An 18464-nucleotide genomic window follows, 5' to 3' on the forward strand; every position below is an offset into this window, starting at 1 on the left:
TGGGGCCTCTCTGATGGCCTCCACCTTGGCTGTACTGTGCATCTGCAAGATGAAAGCTGAACAATGCTCCGTTTGAATCAGCCACCGCATCCCTTTAAAAAGAAACATTAAGCTAATGATGCACTTCGTTTTTCTCACACTGACCCTCTCCACCTGCTCGCTGGAGTCCGTCTTACCACTAACATCGTTTGTGTTGCGTGAGTTGACCTTTGGAGGCCCCATTTAGCTAAATGCAATCAATAGGGAGTGACCAAGGCAGAACCAAATTGTTGAAAGTTGATTTAAGACTTTTCCATGCGTGGTCATGCGTACTATACGTATTCATACTTGTATTTTAAAGAATTTGCAGTGTTGCAGGTGAAATGTGTGCTTAAACTCCAATCATCCTGCAGTGGTGACTATTAAATTCAGTGTGAGTGTGAGTCAATGTGTCACTCCAGTCTAAAAATAGAACCTAACTTTGCGTATTAATCATGTATGGGAGTGATCATTGGTGTGACTACAGGGCTAGAGGAGGATCGATCGCGGCTACATGCTGCAAGGTTCATCCAGAGTGCGCCAAGCCGTGAGACTTCGCTGTCACCAATGTCCGCGGGCTGGGGAGAAGCGCGCACGAAGAGGACGTCCAGTCTCGTTTCCTGAAAAGGCTGCAGCGACGCCGGAGCCGCCTATATAAGAGCTTCCAAGATGCCCGTGATCGGTCATTAGTGCGCTCGGCGCTTTTCAAGACGTCGCCTCTGCTGCTTTTTTTTTTTTTTGCAGCGCAACTTCTGCTCCTTCGCCCACTCCGCTCTCCCCACGTAGACGGACGCGACTCACGATCAAAACCGAGCACATGTAGCGGGGTTCTCCGGCTCGCCAGTGCTTCGCCATGCTCCTCAGCCAAGGCGGAATTCACCACACGAACTTTGTGAAAGAAGAGTCCCAGAGCGCGCAGGATGCTCCAGAGCGCAGGCGGCGCGTTTAACGCCGAGAGGGAAGCGCGTCCGTCCGACAGTTCACTCCGCGTGAAGTTGTGAGTATGAGAAAAAGAAACCAAACAGGATTTTCTCTGGGTTAGGGTCGCTCAGCAAGTAGCCGACACTCCGGGCATGGACAATGGATACTCCAAGTCTGTCAGTGAACGCTGTGTCCTACACGGTGGCGGCGGAAATCTCCAGTCCAGACGACGCGTTTAATGGACCTATCAAGAACATCGCGCCGTGGAACTTCACTATCCTGGCCGTGCTCATGTTTGTGGTCACCTCGCTGTCTCTGGCCGAAAACTTCCTCGTCATGTTTATCACTTTCAAGTTCAAGCAACTCAGACAGCCCCTTAATTACATCATAGTCAACCTGGCCATCGCCGACTTTCTGGTCTCCCTCACCGGAGGACTAATAAGTTTCCTGACCAACGCCAGAGGTTACTTCTTCCTCGGGAGGTGGGCTTGCGTCTTGGAGGGGTTCGCTGTGACTTTTTTCGGTAAGTTTTACTTTTATTGCGCGGCTGCAAACTGCAACATCCAAAGCAGTAGGTGTCAGTGTAGGTCTGTGTATTTATATTTAAATATGTGATGATGGATGGATGAATAAAAGGTGTTTAATGACAAACAGGTCCATGTGGATTTGTCGGACTTCCACCAGGATTTTGTTCACTTTCAGACTTTGTTGCTGTTGAAAATAAGTGTTCAAATGATTGTTCATGTGAAATACAACTCTGTGATTATTATATTATTGTGAGTGCATTAAAGCAGTTCTCATTCACACATAACTGTGAGTTTGCAGGATTTTTACACGTGCACAAAACTCTTTAGAAATTTAGAACATCTCAAGTGGAGTGTGCATTGTGGAGGTGCACAGTAAAAACATTATATCCTAACATGTGAGAGGAAACAACCTCCAAGACATTTTTTTTTATTATTTTTATGAGCTTAAGAGGTGCACGTTGTCTGTTTTTAAAACTCCAGACAGGAGGATCAACCACTGCGATTCATGGAGAGCTCGTGAAACAGAATTCAAAGACACGCGCACACACACACACACACACACACACCAGATGTTACCAGCAGCAGCAGCGACATGCAGGAGCCTTCACACATGCTGCAGTGCATGACTTGCCATAAGTAGGTTACCACCACCATCACAGTGACACTCTTACCTAAGTCAGCGGGGTGGTTTCTGCCACTAGTGAAGGATAAAATACCGTTTTCCTACTAGAATACTTCAGATCAGTTTTCGCAAAAGTTCCTTAATGGATTTGGAGGTTTTATCACTTCAGGCAGATCCTAGAGGATCAGTAGAAACTGCTGGGGGGACGTTTATGACAGAACCTCAGCATGAATGACAACATAAAACACAAATTCATAATCGTTTTTCTGAGAAAGTTAAATTTAATTAGAACGGCGTGAAATTATTGTCACTTGAAATAGTTTAACATCGGTACTGTTTAGTGTGTAGGGTAATATACCGCACGCGTTTCCATCATGCTGCGTATTAGCTGATGAATGCTCCCACCACCCTCCTCCCCTCCCTCACCCCTACGGGATATAGACTTTGCACACTGATGATAATTATAAAGGCAACGTCGTGTGAATTAATTGAGTAATGCAGGGCAGAGCGCCAGGATCAGAATGTGCTCTGTAGAGAAACTGCTCATCAGAAGGATAAATACGTATCGTACCATACTGAAGAAATTCCACTATTACTGATTTAAGAAGCGTCTGAAAACTAATAACCCCCCCGGTGCACAAAAGTGTTGCAGTGCAAAGCTAAACCCTTAAAGAAACACACCTGACATATTAGATTAGGACTAAGGACGTGTGCTGTAATGAATAGCATTGAAGGGAGGTTTACAGCTTGGAGGAGCCACTCAAGTTCTTGACTTGACAGCTGTGATGCTTCCCTCACATATTGTGTGTGTGTGTGTGTGTGTGTGTGTGTGTGTGTGGTGGTAGTAAGGGGGTGTTTTGTGTGAGTAAATTAGAAATTCATTAGGTTGCGCTCACTGTTCTACTTGAGCAGGGTAGATGCTTCGATTACTGTTTTACTCAGAGTGAAGATGAGTTCTATTTTTAGTTCTTCGCGATGCTGCATGACGTTAAACTTAACGGAGAAACACTCATTTGAATGGATGGTTAGGGCTGCGCGGTACAACAAACAATGTATATTACGGTATTTTTTCAAAATCACGTGTTCACAACATTTTCTACTGGTTAAAAGAGGAATTAATGCAGTAGATTGACTAAGGATGGACTATTTTACTGTGATGATGAGTAAATGTTGGAGAAAAATCCCACACTAGTCGTAAAAAAGGTATGCACGGCCCCGTGTTAGCGCTGCCTGCTGGGCATTTACAGCTCAGAGATAAAATAAAAATAAAATAAATGTTATCAAGATGAAACGAAGAATCAGGGACAATTACAGTTTCATTTTTTTTAACATATTTAAACACATTTAAACTGTTATGTCTGTAATGTCAATAGCAGCACAACCGGTTACCGTAATAATTGTAGTCTGTGCGCAACTTTTTTTTTTTTCTCATTCATAAAAAGCTAAAATTGGGGACATTATTGGGGACAGCTTTAGCCGGGGAGACATGTCATCCAAAATAGGAGACGTCTGGTCAACATAAAAAACCCAAACAACCAACACGGCACATTTTATTTGGGCACAAGTGTTAATTTTTCAGACCTTTCCATCTTCAGCATGCAACTTTAGAAGCGCTACGTTGAAAGTGGTTTACTCTGAAACAGTGTCACGTGGTGCAGTGTTCCACATGTTCTGTCATCAGATACATCGGTAAAATATAAATGATACGACTCAGCCCTGTGGTTGGTTTTAAAATGTTACATCTACAAAACAAGTTTAGAGTTTCACGGTGATCCCCAGTTTTCATGTCCCTCTTTTGTTCCCCTCAGAGAATGTAGGAGTCAGACACAGAGACGACTCGACTTAACTGGTCTCTGAAAATGACTTATCACCACAATTAAGGTTGACCCTTTTTTAGCCCGTGCTCCCTACTTGAGATCGTAAAACTACAGTATTTCCTGCCACTTTTACCTCTGTACAGTGCAGGACTTAACCAGATTCTATAAAACACTTCTTTAGGCTTGTTGCTTTCTCGGATAAGAAATGAGAAACACACCGACCTCCTCCCCTCTGACCTCCCCGCTGTCTCACTCAGGGATCGTGGCCCTCTGGTCCCTGGCTGTCCTGTCGTTTGAGCGGTTCTTCGTGATCTGCCGGCCGCTGGGGAACATCCGGCTGCAGTCGAAGCACGCCATCCTGGGCCTGCTCTTCGTCTGGACCTTCTCCTTCATCTGCACCTTCCCCCCGGTCCTGGGCTGGAATAGGTACACCATTAGCAAGATCGGAACCACCTGCGAGCCCGACTGGTGAGGAATTTGAGCGTTTTGTTCACTAATGTTGCCCACAAAGATGTGATGTGACGCAGACAACTGTGAGTTCGCACATATCATCCAAAAAAAAACTGAAAAGATGCTTTTTTTTTGTGTAGTGCCTCAATCAGCGTTAATTAAATCCTATTCTCTCTATCTGTATTGAGGATGCAGCATCAGAGAATAATATCTGAACAAACTGGCTGAAAAACCATCAGCACAGCTCAAGAACATGACAAGCGAGAAAAAAAATATATATATTATTTTAATGATCAGCTGTGGCTGTATTTGATTCGGACAAAAGGATTACTTAAAGAGGCCCCTCAGATTCAGAGCAGCATTAGCACATTAGTACCGCTTCTCTGGGCAAAATTAATCCTCCTTTTAGCTCTGTTTTGATCGCGAGGGAAACGTTACCTGGTAAATGCTCTGGTGTCTGGTGTCTGGTGCTGGGCAGGTAATGGGTTTGGAAATGAAGTTGGTTGAGAGTCGTAACGGTGGAAGCTAAAACGAGCCGAAAGCGGCAAAATGCAGCCGTGAGTGGGTCTCTGTGGGTTTCTTTTCTCTTTTTTTTTTTACTACTCCTCTGTTTGCATACACACACTTAAGTAACCTGATTACTATGGGAAACGGCGTAAATCAGATAATACACGTAATTAGATAATGCACTTATCCCCACTGCAGTTTGGCACACCGGTTCTCAGAAGTGGGGGCAGGGCTTAGCCTTTTGCATCCTGTTTTTTTTTTTCTCATAAACAAAGCTCAAAGACATCCCAGCCTGTCTGTCCACGGATTTAATCGTCCAACAACAACCTCGCTTCTCTAACTAATACACAGTAACCACCATATAAAAACGCTTAGCTACCTTAAAATAACTCTGAACCCTTGCCCTTCTGCCAGATTTTTGCCTCTGGCTAACCTCAGTGGTCCGACCTACACCTCAACCCAGAAATAACCCCATGTTCTGTGTTCTCCTCACCACACGCGTCGCACACAAACAGATCACTCTAAGCTCAGCCCTGTGGCTCAGATCTACATCGCCGCTTCAGACGCGTCGGCTCACGCTGCGCTAACGCGCCTCGAGTGAAGAGTCGAGACGCGGGTCCGCTCTAACCCCGGCCCTCAGGGCGCCATGTGGGTCATGCTATTTAGCCGCTTTGATCTCGGATACGGGGGCCGAGTGTTTGCCTCATGCCCCGCAGGAGAAGCTTTGCTTAGATGAAGCGCGGTTCAGACAATACAATTAAAGAGATCGCTTTATGGAGATACTCAGCGCTCGGATGACCCGATCCACCTCTGGCTGCACGAGCTCTGTCAGAAAACATTTGGTCAACAGCGGGAACTCCTGCAGCACAGGTGTTGCGAGGTCCTGAATGTTGCTGCGTGCACAGCCTGCGCGTTTTAAATCTTTCATTTACGTGCGTCTTTTTGTCTTTGCATACAAGGAATACATATTCCGTACGGTAAAAAGCATAGATGCAGTAAGACCGTGCAGGAGCGGTGGGCGTGGGTGAGTTCTCCGTAGGTGGCCGCGTCCTTGTCACGAGTTTGGGTACGAGCTGCCGTCACGATGCCGCGGCCTTCATTTCAAATCCGCCCTAGAGCTCAGGTGTTGTGTGCAAGACATTTATTAGAAAGAAACGCCCAGATTGAGGCTGCCAGCTCAAATCCCCGTTTCTCCTGGAAGAAATCTGCACATGTAGAGCATGCGACTCACCTGTGCTCATTAAAGTATCATTAGCGCTTTTTAGGACGTCGTCACACTGCTCAGCGCACTAGCATCTACGTCGTGCATTTTAGATTTTTATGTTGTCAAACCACTAAGAGACGCCTCCATCGTTGACATGTAGAGCTAGCTGTGCATTCAATGCTAACATGCTACAGTAATGTAGAGCAGTGTGACATTTTCTGTACAAAAGCGTAGTATGTGAAGTGCATATATATATAAAAAAAAAAAAAAATACGCAGCCATAAATACTGTGCAGTGCAGCAGTGATAAAAACCACATAACGGACAATGACACATCAAAGTCTGACATAACTCTTACGACTAGAAAAGATACTTTATACTTATATTTAATAGGTTTTTTCCACTGTAATTCACCGTCACAAATTTACAGATCTCTAGCATTTATTTATTCCAAGAATGAAGCATTATAGCTCAAGGTGTTTCCAGCTACATCTGTATCTGTGAATGGCTAAAATACTATGGATGAGTCAATAGGTAGCGGGCTATTACTGCCACAGACACACACAGGATCCGGTGGAATCTTCCAACGCCCTCCAGCTCCGAGGGGAAGGATGGAAACACTCATGTGAGGAAGCAGATGTCCTCCGATGCTTGGTGGGGGAGAGGCTCAGAAGATACAGGAAGAGTGAGGAGGTTTAGAGAGGCGGCGAAGATGAGATGAAGGATGAGAGTTGTGGGGGGGGTGCGGGGGGACTAAAGGAGAAGGAAATGAAAGGATGAGAGAAGAGACGTGGAGACAGAAGAAGTTCTGGTTTAAAAAATAGATTAAAATAGTGAAATATTTCAACATAGTGTAATTAATCTGACTAGAATAAGGCCTTATGTCAGAGGCAATGTGTGATTTATACTTCTTGACAAACGCCATCTCTGCTTTTAACTTTTCATATTTTGATCACTTAAAATTGCCTGTCTGGCTTTTTTTCTGCTAGAACTTGAGCAAATGTTAAATTCGATGAGTGAACATTTTCACAGAGGTTTGAGACCACCAGCTGTGACGTGTTTGCTGACATTTTCAGAAATGTCAAAGGTGGAAGTTAATATATTGTAATTGAGGCTTATAGAGTTTTTTTTTTTAAAATAATACCTAAGAGGAAAATGTCGATATCGCCAGAGGCTTCATGCTCATTGGATTTCCTACATTAGGTTTACCAGGTCGTAAGCTTAAGTCCATGTGCGTTTTACGACCTCATCAGGACCGAATGCTGCATGACTGTCTTTAAGGGTGATTTTAGGAGAAAAATGAGCGTGCATATGTGTTGCCTTCAGGGACACTGAACAGGGGGAGAAAGCCTGCTGCACCTTGTGGATATTTACATTTCCAGGGCTTCAGATGATTCCCTGCAGCTCCGTTCAGCTCCATCAACATTTATTTAACTGTACACTCCTATTTGAACAAACAGGCATTGTTAAAAAAGTATTCTCATGATTCTGAAATATTTATATCCTGAACTGAAATTTTGGTCTCACCGCCAACAGATGAATACCTAATGAGGTGTGAAATGCACCATCAAAATGTGACCGCAGGCTCTGTTTCCTTGTCCAACAGTGATTAAGATGCATGCGTGCACACGCAGACACCACTCCGTCTGCTGGGGAGATCCCTAGCCATTAATCTAGAGCTTGTTTCATTTTAACGCGGTAGGTGTTCTTACGGGGATGACATAATTGGACTAAATTACCGGCCCGCGGGCTATACATTAAGTCTCGGGTGTTTGTTCCAGCTGTAAAATATTAGCTTTTAACTGAGGCTCAGACGAGGTGTTAAGCTGCCTTTCTCTCGAGTCAGATAAAAACCCCCGAATGTCGAAATGACATTTCATTGACAGCTCGTGGCTGTGAAATGATGGGACGGTCCCGTCATTTCACAGCTACGAGCTGTGACCATTCGCCGTCTTTCCTCTTAAAGGAACACCCAGCAGCACTCACACAATCAATCTGACTCAATCTCGCACTGTATAGATCCGTTTATCCATTATTCAATTCAATCAGAATCTGGATCATGAGGATCGAGTAGCTGCACGGTTGAAAGCCTCTGTTAACCCTTTTTTTTTTTTTTTATTGTCCGTATGTTAACAGGTACTCCACCAACATCACAGATCACACCTACATCCTCACGTTCTTCGCCACCTGTTTCATTTTGCCTCTCGGGGTGATATTCTTCTGCTACGGGAAACTCCTCCGGAAGCTCAGGAAGGTCGGTCCTCACCCAACTCATACAGAGAGATTTAATTCATGACATTTGCTCATACGTAAGATACTCAGTGCAGACACAAGTGTGCAATGTGCTGTCCTCGAAAAATGTTCCACCTGGTGTGGTGAAAACTGTGTGAAAGGCAACACTCTGGACACGTAATAATCACGATCGTGCAAAACTGAAAGGTTTACAGTATATTGTAACTACAATAGGAGAGCGGCGGGGTGGATCTCAGAAGAGAAATCAGAGAAACATTCATCACTTATAGCGTTAACAAAGACAGAGTTTGTCATGCGATTGGCTGCTTCCCAAAGTTGAGAATACACATGATCACTAGGCATAAGTGTTCATGAATATGACCATAACTGTACATCCCTGACTAAACCAGAAGACCTAAGAAGTAACCAAACTGATAGCATCTCCTCAAAACAAACTTGAAATGTGATGGTTAAAGTAATGTGACGTATTTAAGCTTCTGCAGTCTCCAGGTAGTTTCCTTTGACTCCGGCAACACACGACGGCTGTAAGCTGTAATGCAAAGTCACACTGGCAGGGGGCACTGCAGATGAAAATGAAAAATGAAAAGAATAGACTAATGGGCTAATGGTTTAACCTCCTGAGACCCTGCGTCCTCATATGGGGACGTGACGTTTTAGGTTTGTTGTTTCACAACAACTCGTTTAAGGACGTTCATCGTTTCAAATTCTGCTTTTTCAGTGGTGATTTTGTTGGTGACTTCAGTTATAATATACAATGAAATAATCCCTGTGACCACATGATTATTTTTCAAAAACTGCTTCCATTTCAAAGATGATGCTCATTTTTTTTTATGCTTCTTATGTCCTACTAATCCCAAATACCAAAAGATCTTAATCTTATCTTAATTCCAAACAAATGCTTGGGTCTTAGGAGGTTAATAAGATTAATGGGAAAATATTATAAAGGGGATTTTGATAAAGTTTAGGCCAGGAGAGAAGGCTTTGCTGGCCCTGACGGCCCACCGCTTTATAACTGCTATATGCAGTAGCTTTTATAACATTTGTAGCACATTTTTTAGGGGGACAAACTTTGACATCCACCTGCACGAAAGTGACCAGAGCTGGACTGTTTTGTAATTACGGTGGGGACTCACTTAATTTGGTGTTTTTTCGTTACTGCAGGTATCTCATGGTCGTCTGGCCACAGCCAGAAAGCCCGAGCGGCAGGTGACCCGCATGGTGGTGGTGATGATCGTGGCGTTCATGGTGGGCTGGACGCCGTACGCCGTCTTCTCCATACTGGTCACAGCTCATCCGACCATTGAACTGGATCCAAGGCTGGCCGCCATCCCCGCCTTCTTCTCCAAGACAGCTGCTGTCTACAACCCAATCATCTACGTCTTCATGAACAAACAGGTAACCCCGAGCTTTAGGGCCAAAGGGTCACATTTCCATAGAATAGCGAGACTTTTCCTGTTTTTGTTGGGCGATAGTCTGTCTCTCAATAATGCATGGGGAATGAATAAATGAAATATGAAATTGTGGCTGTACAAATGCCCACGTGTGGCTCTGTTAAAATATACATCAGCCACCTACGGTTTTCTTGCAGTTGTCGTGGCCATTGCTGACAATTTTTCCTGACATTCACTTTGTTTATTTTAACATTTCACTGTCTTGTTTTCCACTGCAATGAGATATACAATTCTTTTCTAATCAGTAGTGACTGAACAACTGGGCACTACCATTAGAAGAGAAAAATAAACTTTTTATGACGCTGGCGGTGCATAAGATAATTCGATTATGCCATTAGTTCCTTTTTATAGTGGTAACCCACATGTCCATCCCACGAAATCTGAAAAATGGAATTTAGAGACTAATTACAGGACAAAGGCTTTAATTAAGGCAGTTGCAGCACCAAAAAAAAAAACAACAAACATTCGTCATAGTGTGGCAACATGTAAGCCACTCATTATAGTGCCAACTTGTCTCATACTTAAATAAACATGCTGTAAAAATAAATTACTGGACGTGGAATTGAAACACTGATACACTGGAAGGGAGCATGCATGCAGAACGTATGTAGTATTGTAGATGGCTGCGCTGTCAGCTGTCATTTTCATCAGTCTTGACGCGCTGCGCTGCCAACTGCATGTTGTGCATCCTGATGCAAAATTAAGGTGTGAGTAATGCACGTGTCAGTGAGGATGATAGCTGGGCACTTGCACTCTGCTCTTCAACAAAATAAAGCCCGTCTGTGTGCAAACATAGAGCCCTTAAGCAAAACACTGTTACCCCTTCAGGGCCTGACTGCTCTCGGAGTCGCCAACTTTTTTTTATTTATTTATTTTAACTCTGCATTTTGGAGTGACCACTATAGGAAAGTGTTCTGTGTAATTCCACTTCATACGGTACATGCTGAAGCTCTTTTAACAAGCTTTTCATGTTACCATGCGCGCCCCTCCATTCGCACTTCGCACTATTGTCTGCGACTCCTTTTGACAGAAGCGAATTCCTCACAGTTCGGCCCGTATAGCGAACATTCAAACTGTCAAGTTCGGTTATAGCAAACAAGACCAATAATGAGGCTTTGACAGAGAACAATTTAGAGTGATCTATTTTCAGAGAGCAGAGAGGAAAAAGTCCCACTATACATACTGTATATGCGCTTGGCAGAATGCCTAAATCAGGCTGACTCTCAGCGGGAGCTGCATGCAGTCTGCATGTCCATCTGATTGCCCCAATTCTGTATTTGCCGTTTAAAATGGGTCAGCCAGTGTCTCCACTAAGGGCCTCGCTTGACGTAAATAACAGCTAGGAGACAGATTCAGGTTTAAACAGAGCTCCCGCTGCTTCAGCCAAACTGCTTCTGCTAATATCAGTCAGCTGGATATCGGTGCCTGAGCAAGTTACCCCGACCACCACCTCCTCTCTATGTGTGGGTAACAGGTTGAGGTGAAACAGAGTGTCAGTGGATCTCCATGAGGCCCGTCTACTGCCTCATGCGGTTTTAGAGGGAGAGCGCCTTGAGTGAGGTCTAACGGACCTTTGGAGAAAGAACCCTCTGCATCCATGTATCACTTCAAACAGTATTATTTAAAATCCATTTCACATGAGCATCTAAACAGGCTTTGATCTCTCTGTGTCACGTAGCCTGATCGATAGAAAAGGCAAAGCAGAGAAAAATAACAACTAAAAGCCTGCATTACAAAAATGTTATAATATATAATATAGGTTACGTTTTCTCTATTAGGGTCTTAATGGCAATGGAAAAAAATTCTTGATACACGTTGAAGATGTTTCTTACTCTTTCCACACCTGCTGCTATGGACTAATAAAAACTCCAGATTACAACACAATGAAACCTGATCCACCAGAGGATTTTATTATTCAGGTTTGCTGATTTATGGTACGTAGCAGGGAGGACCTTAGTCCAGACTAGAGCACCTTAAAAGTGAATCATGAAGCCAAGAATTTTACAAGAATGCTTTTAGAATCAAAATTGTGGCTCGTTCGCTCAGCTTTCCATCCCAGAGAACAAAGTGTGTCCAACGTAACACAACAGGTGTTCTCCATCTCCCCCGAGAGTATGTATTTACCTTCTGTAATCTAGCTACCGCGTTTCTCTTTGGACGTAAATGGAAGTTTAAATGATTTGTGAACATGTGTCTCGTGTTGAAAAGAACACTTTTCACTTAAAAGATTATTAGCTTTGAGTGGTGCCGCTGAAGAGCTCCCATTTTTATCCCAAACCTGCATTTCAAAATGTATACGACTGAGTTCGAAGCATTACACAACCCACCACCACGGCCTTGGACATTTCACTCAAGAAAAGTTACATAAGCTAATATTGTGCTATTTATACAGTAAGTATGTGCTGTAATGGAATCCATAAATGTCTAATTTATGTTCGGAAAGCAACTCGACACAGCCTCGCATTCATAAAGACACTCAGCATATAGATGGTAGACGGGAGTCACTTTTCCTTGTGTCACAGCCTCAATCAGGCTGGAACGGCAGCAAAGACCCTGAAAAAGTGAAGCACAAAGGCTTCAAAAGATTTCTGTGGTCGGAAGTTTTTCTAATGTGAACAACAATCGTTTGTGTCAGTTATAATTAATAAAGCCAGATGTACCTTAAAGCTGCTCTATAGTAGTTCTGTATTCAGTATTACTCTGAAAAACCTCTGTAATAAAGTTTTTCAATTATTTTATTCATTGGTTCATTCATTTTCTGTAACCGCTCGTCCTCTGTCAGTCACCAGTCCATCACAGAGCTAACACAGACATAACGTTTAAAAATAAGTGAATAATCCTTCGGTTAACTTGCCATTAAATAATAACCACATCTTCTACCATTAATCTTTTTTTATTAAAACACTTCCTCACAGTGATATATTGTAACCTGAAGTCTAGATTTTTATCTGTTCATGACAAAAGTTAGGATTTATTCAGTGTGAACCAAATTTAGAGAAGGTGCTTTTTACTGATGTACTGTCATTAATAAGAATGTGTGTCACTGTGATTTAACCTGCATGCAGGCTAGCGCTGGTTGGAGTAGGAAATGCATTTATGCAGATGAATGCATTTATATGCAAAAGGAACTTAAAGTGTAACAGTAATGGAAATCTATGTGGCATTGTTTTTTAATTCTATATGCTCATAAACAAACGTGCAGATACACTGGAAAGCAGTGTTGGCATCCTGGGCTTTCGTAATCTCCTCTAGGGAGTCTGTGTTGTGTTCTCATCTGACAAACAGCAGATAATGGCACAAGCATCAGACAAAACTCTCTGTAATGTGGGGGGATTTCAGCCCGACTCCACTCTTATAGGCCAACAAAGGCACAAAAGACCAAAAAAAAAAAGAAAAAAAAAAGACTCCGTTATGAAATACTGATGTCTCATTGCTTTTAGGTGGCCATTGTTGAGAGTACGAATCTCTGCTCTCATTTTCCAAATCTGCAGCCTTACTTTACTGCACTCTGATTAGTTTAATCTCCAGACACGTCAGAGCCCTGTTTTTTATTCAATTTGACAAAGTGCATGCATGCTACCTGTCGAGCTCCTATACCAGTTTGAGATGAGAGCACTCCCTACGCTATAGTAGTACAGTCCTTTTACACATCTTCCTCTTTGCGCATGGAAGTCCCTGCTGAAGTTGAGAAGTACTCTAATGCGTTGCGGTCTATTCATTGGCATTAAGGATGGCATTTTATGACCTTAATCTCTCTGCAGGAGTCCTTTGTAAAGTTGCTGTGTTGTTAAGGGGTGGGGGGGGGCGGCGTTGCACAACGATTACATACAAAGGGAGCAGCCGCATACTTGAGGTCTTAGAACAGCTAATAGAGTGTCAAAACCGCAGCCTTCTGCTGTTTGACAACATCGATAGCAGAGCTTTTATTGCCACACTTTGACCAACATTACAGGATTCAGAGAAGCAGTTGGGGGGTGGGTGGGTGGGGATTGCGTGTCAGATTAGAGAGGTCATTAAGGTCGGGCTTCACAGAGGGAGTGGGACCATATATTTCCAAGAATAAGCATTGCTAGGACACCGCAGACACAAACGCAAGCTGTGTTTTACAGGGGTTCGCTGTAGAAGCATGTTTAGTCGGCGGCTTTGGACCAGTCCAAGGATATAAAAATGAATCATCACACAGCCAAGAGGGATGTATATGATTGTTTTCCGTCTTTAAATTAAGATAAGTTAAAGCGAGATTCAGTTCATTACTTACTTTGACAGCAGATGGTTGAGCACCCATAAAAGATAAAAATGCAAAGCATGTGGATGGATTATAAAAAGGGAGAGAACAGAGTGTATTGATAAAGAAATGGTGCAACAATTTAGGGAATTGTTTTAAGTGCAGATCTTGACCGATTTTCACTTTCTCGCTCTCTCCTCAGTTCAGGAAGTGCCTGATCCAGCACTTCACCGGCATGGGGACCATCCCGGAGAGCAACATGAACCAGACCTCAGAGCGACCTGGAATCACTACCGAGAGTCAAACGGGGGAAATGTCGGCCATCGCGGCGCGCATCCCCGTCGGCGGCACCGCGTCGCCCAGATCCGACGATTCTCCAACTGACTGTGGCTCGTTCGCTCAGCTTCCCATCCCGGAGAACAAAGTGTGTCCAATGTAACCCAATAGGTGTTCTCGATCTCCCCCGAGAGTACGTATTTACCCTCTGTAATCTAGCTACCGTGTGTTTCTCTTTGGACGTCAATGGAAGTTTAAATGGTTTGTCAAGTTCTTGAGGAGATACAGTACAGGGCGCAGTGTAAAAAACAACAACTGTGTTTTCATAGTTAAAGGTTTTGGCACTTGTTTTTTTTTGTATTATTTTCACTTGCAATATTAATTGAGGACAGACATAAAACATAAAGCCCAGTATGTTTCATTAGTTTGTCAAAATTTCAAGCAGGGAAAAGTCAGAACTTCGCAGACAGAAATCCGTAGAGCTTCACCTCGTAGATGTATTTTGTAAATATTTGCTTGCTGGACCTTCGTCCTGTTCTTCGAGAATGCCTTCTTGACCATCATCGCACGCCTGGTAGTGTGTCAAATTAGAGGGCATCGGATTCAACTCGATAACATAAAAAAAGGACTGAAGAAAACTCAAACCTTGACATCAGTTAGTTGAGGGCTCGCCAGTGTTTTTTCAAATACAACAATGCACCCAGCCTTTCATCTTGTCCTGGCCTTGCCTTTTGAAGCCCTGCGATGGAAGCGTTGTTTTTCTATGCTGTTTCAGTATTTGGTTTGGCAGCAGGCTTTATTCATCTATGCTTGTCAAAAGGACTGAGCAGTCGTCTGACTTTGGATATTTCTACTTTAGAGAATCCCGCGTAGACCAATTCGGGTCAAACCTTTCATCTCGAGTAAAGGTGGTCAGTGAACTAGGGGGATGACAGTCTCCTGTTACCTCTGCTGCAGAAGGAGGAGGACAACATATTTATGAAGTCAGCAGGGGATCAACACACACACACACACAAGCACACGCATGGAGATGCAGGTCACTGCCTGTTTTAAAATAAGCTCTCTATAGGCACTGTGAAAATATAATAATGCACCAATAAGTAGAACTAGCACAAGGGTGGCTTTGCTAACTAGCCATGTACAAAAGCAATGAGTATTCCCATCACAAGCACAGGTCAAGAGCAATATTAAAGCTAAATACTGTCACGCATTTGAGCACTTGAGCATTAGCTACAGTAGATGTAGCAGTGAGTGTTAAAATGTCTTTTCTTGACTTTGTGGTGCATGTTTGTTCACTATTAGTGGGTGTTTGTCAAAACAATGTTGTATGCTGCGCAGTGATTCACTATGTTAACAAAAAAATAATGATAGTAATAGTACAGCGTATGGTGTCTGTTTGCATTGTACCGAGTGTGTGCGTTCCAATCACGTTTGGCAGGAGTGACGATCAAAGTCATTGAATCTGTGCCAAATGAATTGTGATGCCTTGATGTGATCTGCAGAGCAGCCTGAGGTCATTGTGAAGAGGGTTGGCCAGTTAGCTTTGAGAAGAACTTTCATGCACTTTTTTTCCTTTACTGCTTGCTAAATTTTCTTTAACCTCTCATCATTCCAGCCCTTTTCCAAAAAAAAAAAAAAAAGAAAGACCTATTTATTACGTACCCAAAGTAAATTTAATACAGTTCGTGCATTTTGGAGCTCATGCATGGTCTTGGTCTCTTTTGAAAGCTGAAACTCTGAAGTTTCTATCACAAAAGTCAGAATCCCTCTAACTGGTATTGTTGAGTTAAGTAAACAAAGTGGCCACACAGTTTAAAAGTAAGAAGTTGTTGGGTTGGCCATCTGATGTTGGCTGTGTTGGTTGAATATCTATAATGGCTTTTATCTATGAAATCAGATGAATATTAGCTTTCTAATTAAATACTGCATGCAGGATTTACGCAAGCACAACTCGTGTACAGAGCTCTATTGGTTCAAAAAGCTACTGCTGCCCCACACGCAACCCAGAGGAATGTAAAAAGGTTAAATTAAACTGATAAACAGATAAAAAGCCTCATCCGTATCGGGACCTCTGATCCCTCTTGTCTGTTTAATGCGAAACACTTTTTCAGTTTTACAGCCACATGTTTCTTAGAAAACATAATTCAACCAAGCAACCGGCTGTATACCACCTGCCTAGCGGCAAATGGTTTACAAAGTTACTATCCAGTTAGTGAAACTCCAAGGCCGAGATAATTTGATAGAGAACAAAACAGATCTAAGAGAAACCATATGACAAGCGGCTGGTAATTGGGTTGACCGTTCATCCGCCACCATGTGTTGGAAATTTCTTTAGTTCTAATGCTGTGTTCACACAACAGGGTTTTTAAAGTCTGGTCTAATCTCAAACTTGCGTGCAAGGTCAGGATTTGAAACTAAACAGAGCAACACATACGGTACCACAAGATATTAGTTTTAACAACTCGCTGTAAATCTTCTGATCCAAACTGCAGACTGCTTGGTGGCGGTAAAACACCTGGAAACAGGTTTGCAAAGCACCAACCAACCCAAAGGTAGAAGAAGAACGTGCTGCTTTGCATTTAAAAAACAAAAACAAAGCAGAAACCAAAATCTAGTAGTAGCATGTTTACCATTTGATGTTCTTGTCGACTTGTTTCTCTCATTGGTTGTCGTGAAAATACTGACATAATCATCCAAACTTGAAACAAACATAGTTAATCTCGGTATCCCTAACCATTCTCCAAGTGTCCAGGAGGTTTAAGAGCGGATCTATAAACCCTTCGTGGTACAGAGCGATCCAGCTTTATTGGCTTAGTTGCCAATAAATATTGCATTTCTTATTTATATATTTTATTATACCAATTACTTTACACTTGTTATTTATTCATGTTAGAACTGTCAAGCTATACCTCAGGTACATCAGCTTTTACTATTTGTGTCATTGCACTGTTACAACAATGATCTTCAAGTACGTCTCTAAGTCAGATTTAGAAAGAGTACAGTTCAAAAGTGTTTCACTCTGCAGTAGGGTTATCACATATGCTACATTGTACAGGAATACCGGCTTTTTGACATGAGTTGGTATGCGGTTTCGACAGGAAGGGCACATCAATGTGTGGACATGAAATTGGGGAAAGGAGTTGCATGGTCACAGATCTCCCACTGAGCCGGGAACTTCATGCGAAAGTGATTGCATCCCACAGCAGGATGAGAAAAAGATGTGAAGCGCTATATGGTGGCCTAGCTTACAGAACAGGCATTGATTCAGCTTACAGTGGGTGGTGTTAACCGCTGGTTCACTGGTTAACTTTGGCAGACAGAAGCGTTCTGAGAAGTCAGAGAATCTGTCCGCAGCAGTTTCGATCAGCGTTTTTACATATGTTGCGGCTAGAAATGTTCCTTGTCTGGGTGACAACAAATCAATGTAACAGCTGGTCAGTGAGCCTCTCCAAAAAAATCCAAACCTCTCTTTTATGTATCAACACACACCCACAGCTCTCCTCCGTACATACACACGCATACCCATCAGCAGGAGCAAATACAGTATGTGTGTAGGGAGGGGTTTGTACGTGGGAACTTCACCTTGAAGATCAGACAGGATATAAATCAAACAAACCTGCCAGCGTTACATTTTGGTGCACGGATTACAGACTGCACTGCATGCTGATAAGACGAGGGAACACTTCCAACACGCAGAGACGGGCTAAAGCTCCCATTTCTCACCTCCCTACCCTGAATATCAAGTCGCTCCACCTGTTTGTTGTGTTGTACTTACAAAGGCATGTCAAGACTTGTTCTGCTGTATGTTTTTTTGTGTCATGAGTACTATTGTCCTGATTTACATGAGTTTAGAGCTCATAGATGCACGCTGGTTATAAAAATGTCTGTATTCAAAATATATTTTTTGAAAACCAATTATGCACCGTGTAGTTCTGTTGGTATTTTCTACAGAAATCACCGTGAAAACGGAGGCCACTCTGACTCGACAGAGTAAATGGATCCATTGTATGTTGCACAGTTTGAGGAGCTGTCCCAATATTTGCCTCCACAGGCGATGCATCAATACTGACTCCCTGAAGGATCCCAGTTGTATATCTGTAAATAGTGTTGGCAAGTGCTTGTGGACTCACCAGATTTCTGAGGCCTCCATAAACACTTGTCTTCAATGCGATGCATAACAAGTTGGCGGAAGAA

The 18464-nt window shown here is 43.0% G+C and overlaps 1 protein-coding gene across 1 annotated transcript; it reads left to right on the forward strand.

Annotated features, from left to right (window-relative positions):
* Window positions 1–701: 701 nt before the first annotated feature.
* On the forward strand, window positions 702–18185 carry valopa (vertebrate ancient long opsin a). The gene is made up of 5 exons (XM_047603976.1): window positions 702–1462; window positions 4163–4373; window positions 8202–8319; window positions 9480–9713; window positions 14197–18185. Exons 1-5 carry the CDS (start codon window positions 1099–1101, stop codon window positions 14431–14433), a joined length of 1164 nt encoding a protein of 387 aa, XP_047459932.1. The 5' UTR covers window positions 702–1098; the 3' UTR covers window positions 14434–18185.
* The last annotated feature ends 279 nt before the right edge of the window (window positions 18186–18464 follow it).

Source organism: Mugil cephalus, chromosome 13 (genome assembly GCF_022458985.1).
Source record: "Mugil cephalus isolate CIBA_MC_2020 chromosome 13, CIBA_Mcephalus_1.1, whole genome shotgun sequence".
Lineage (NCBI taxonomy): Eukaryota > Metazoa > Chordata > Actinopteri > Mugiliformes > Mugilidae > Mugil > Mugil cephalus.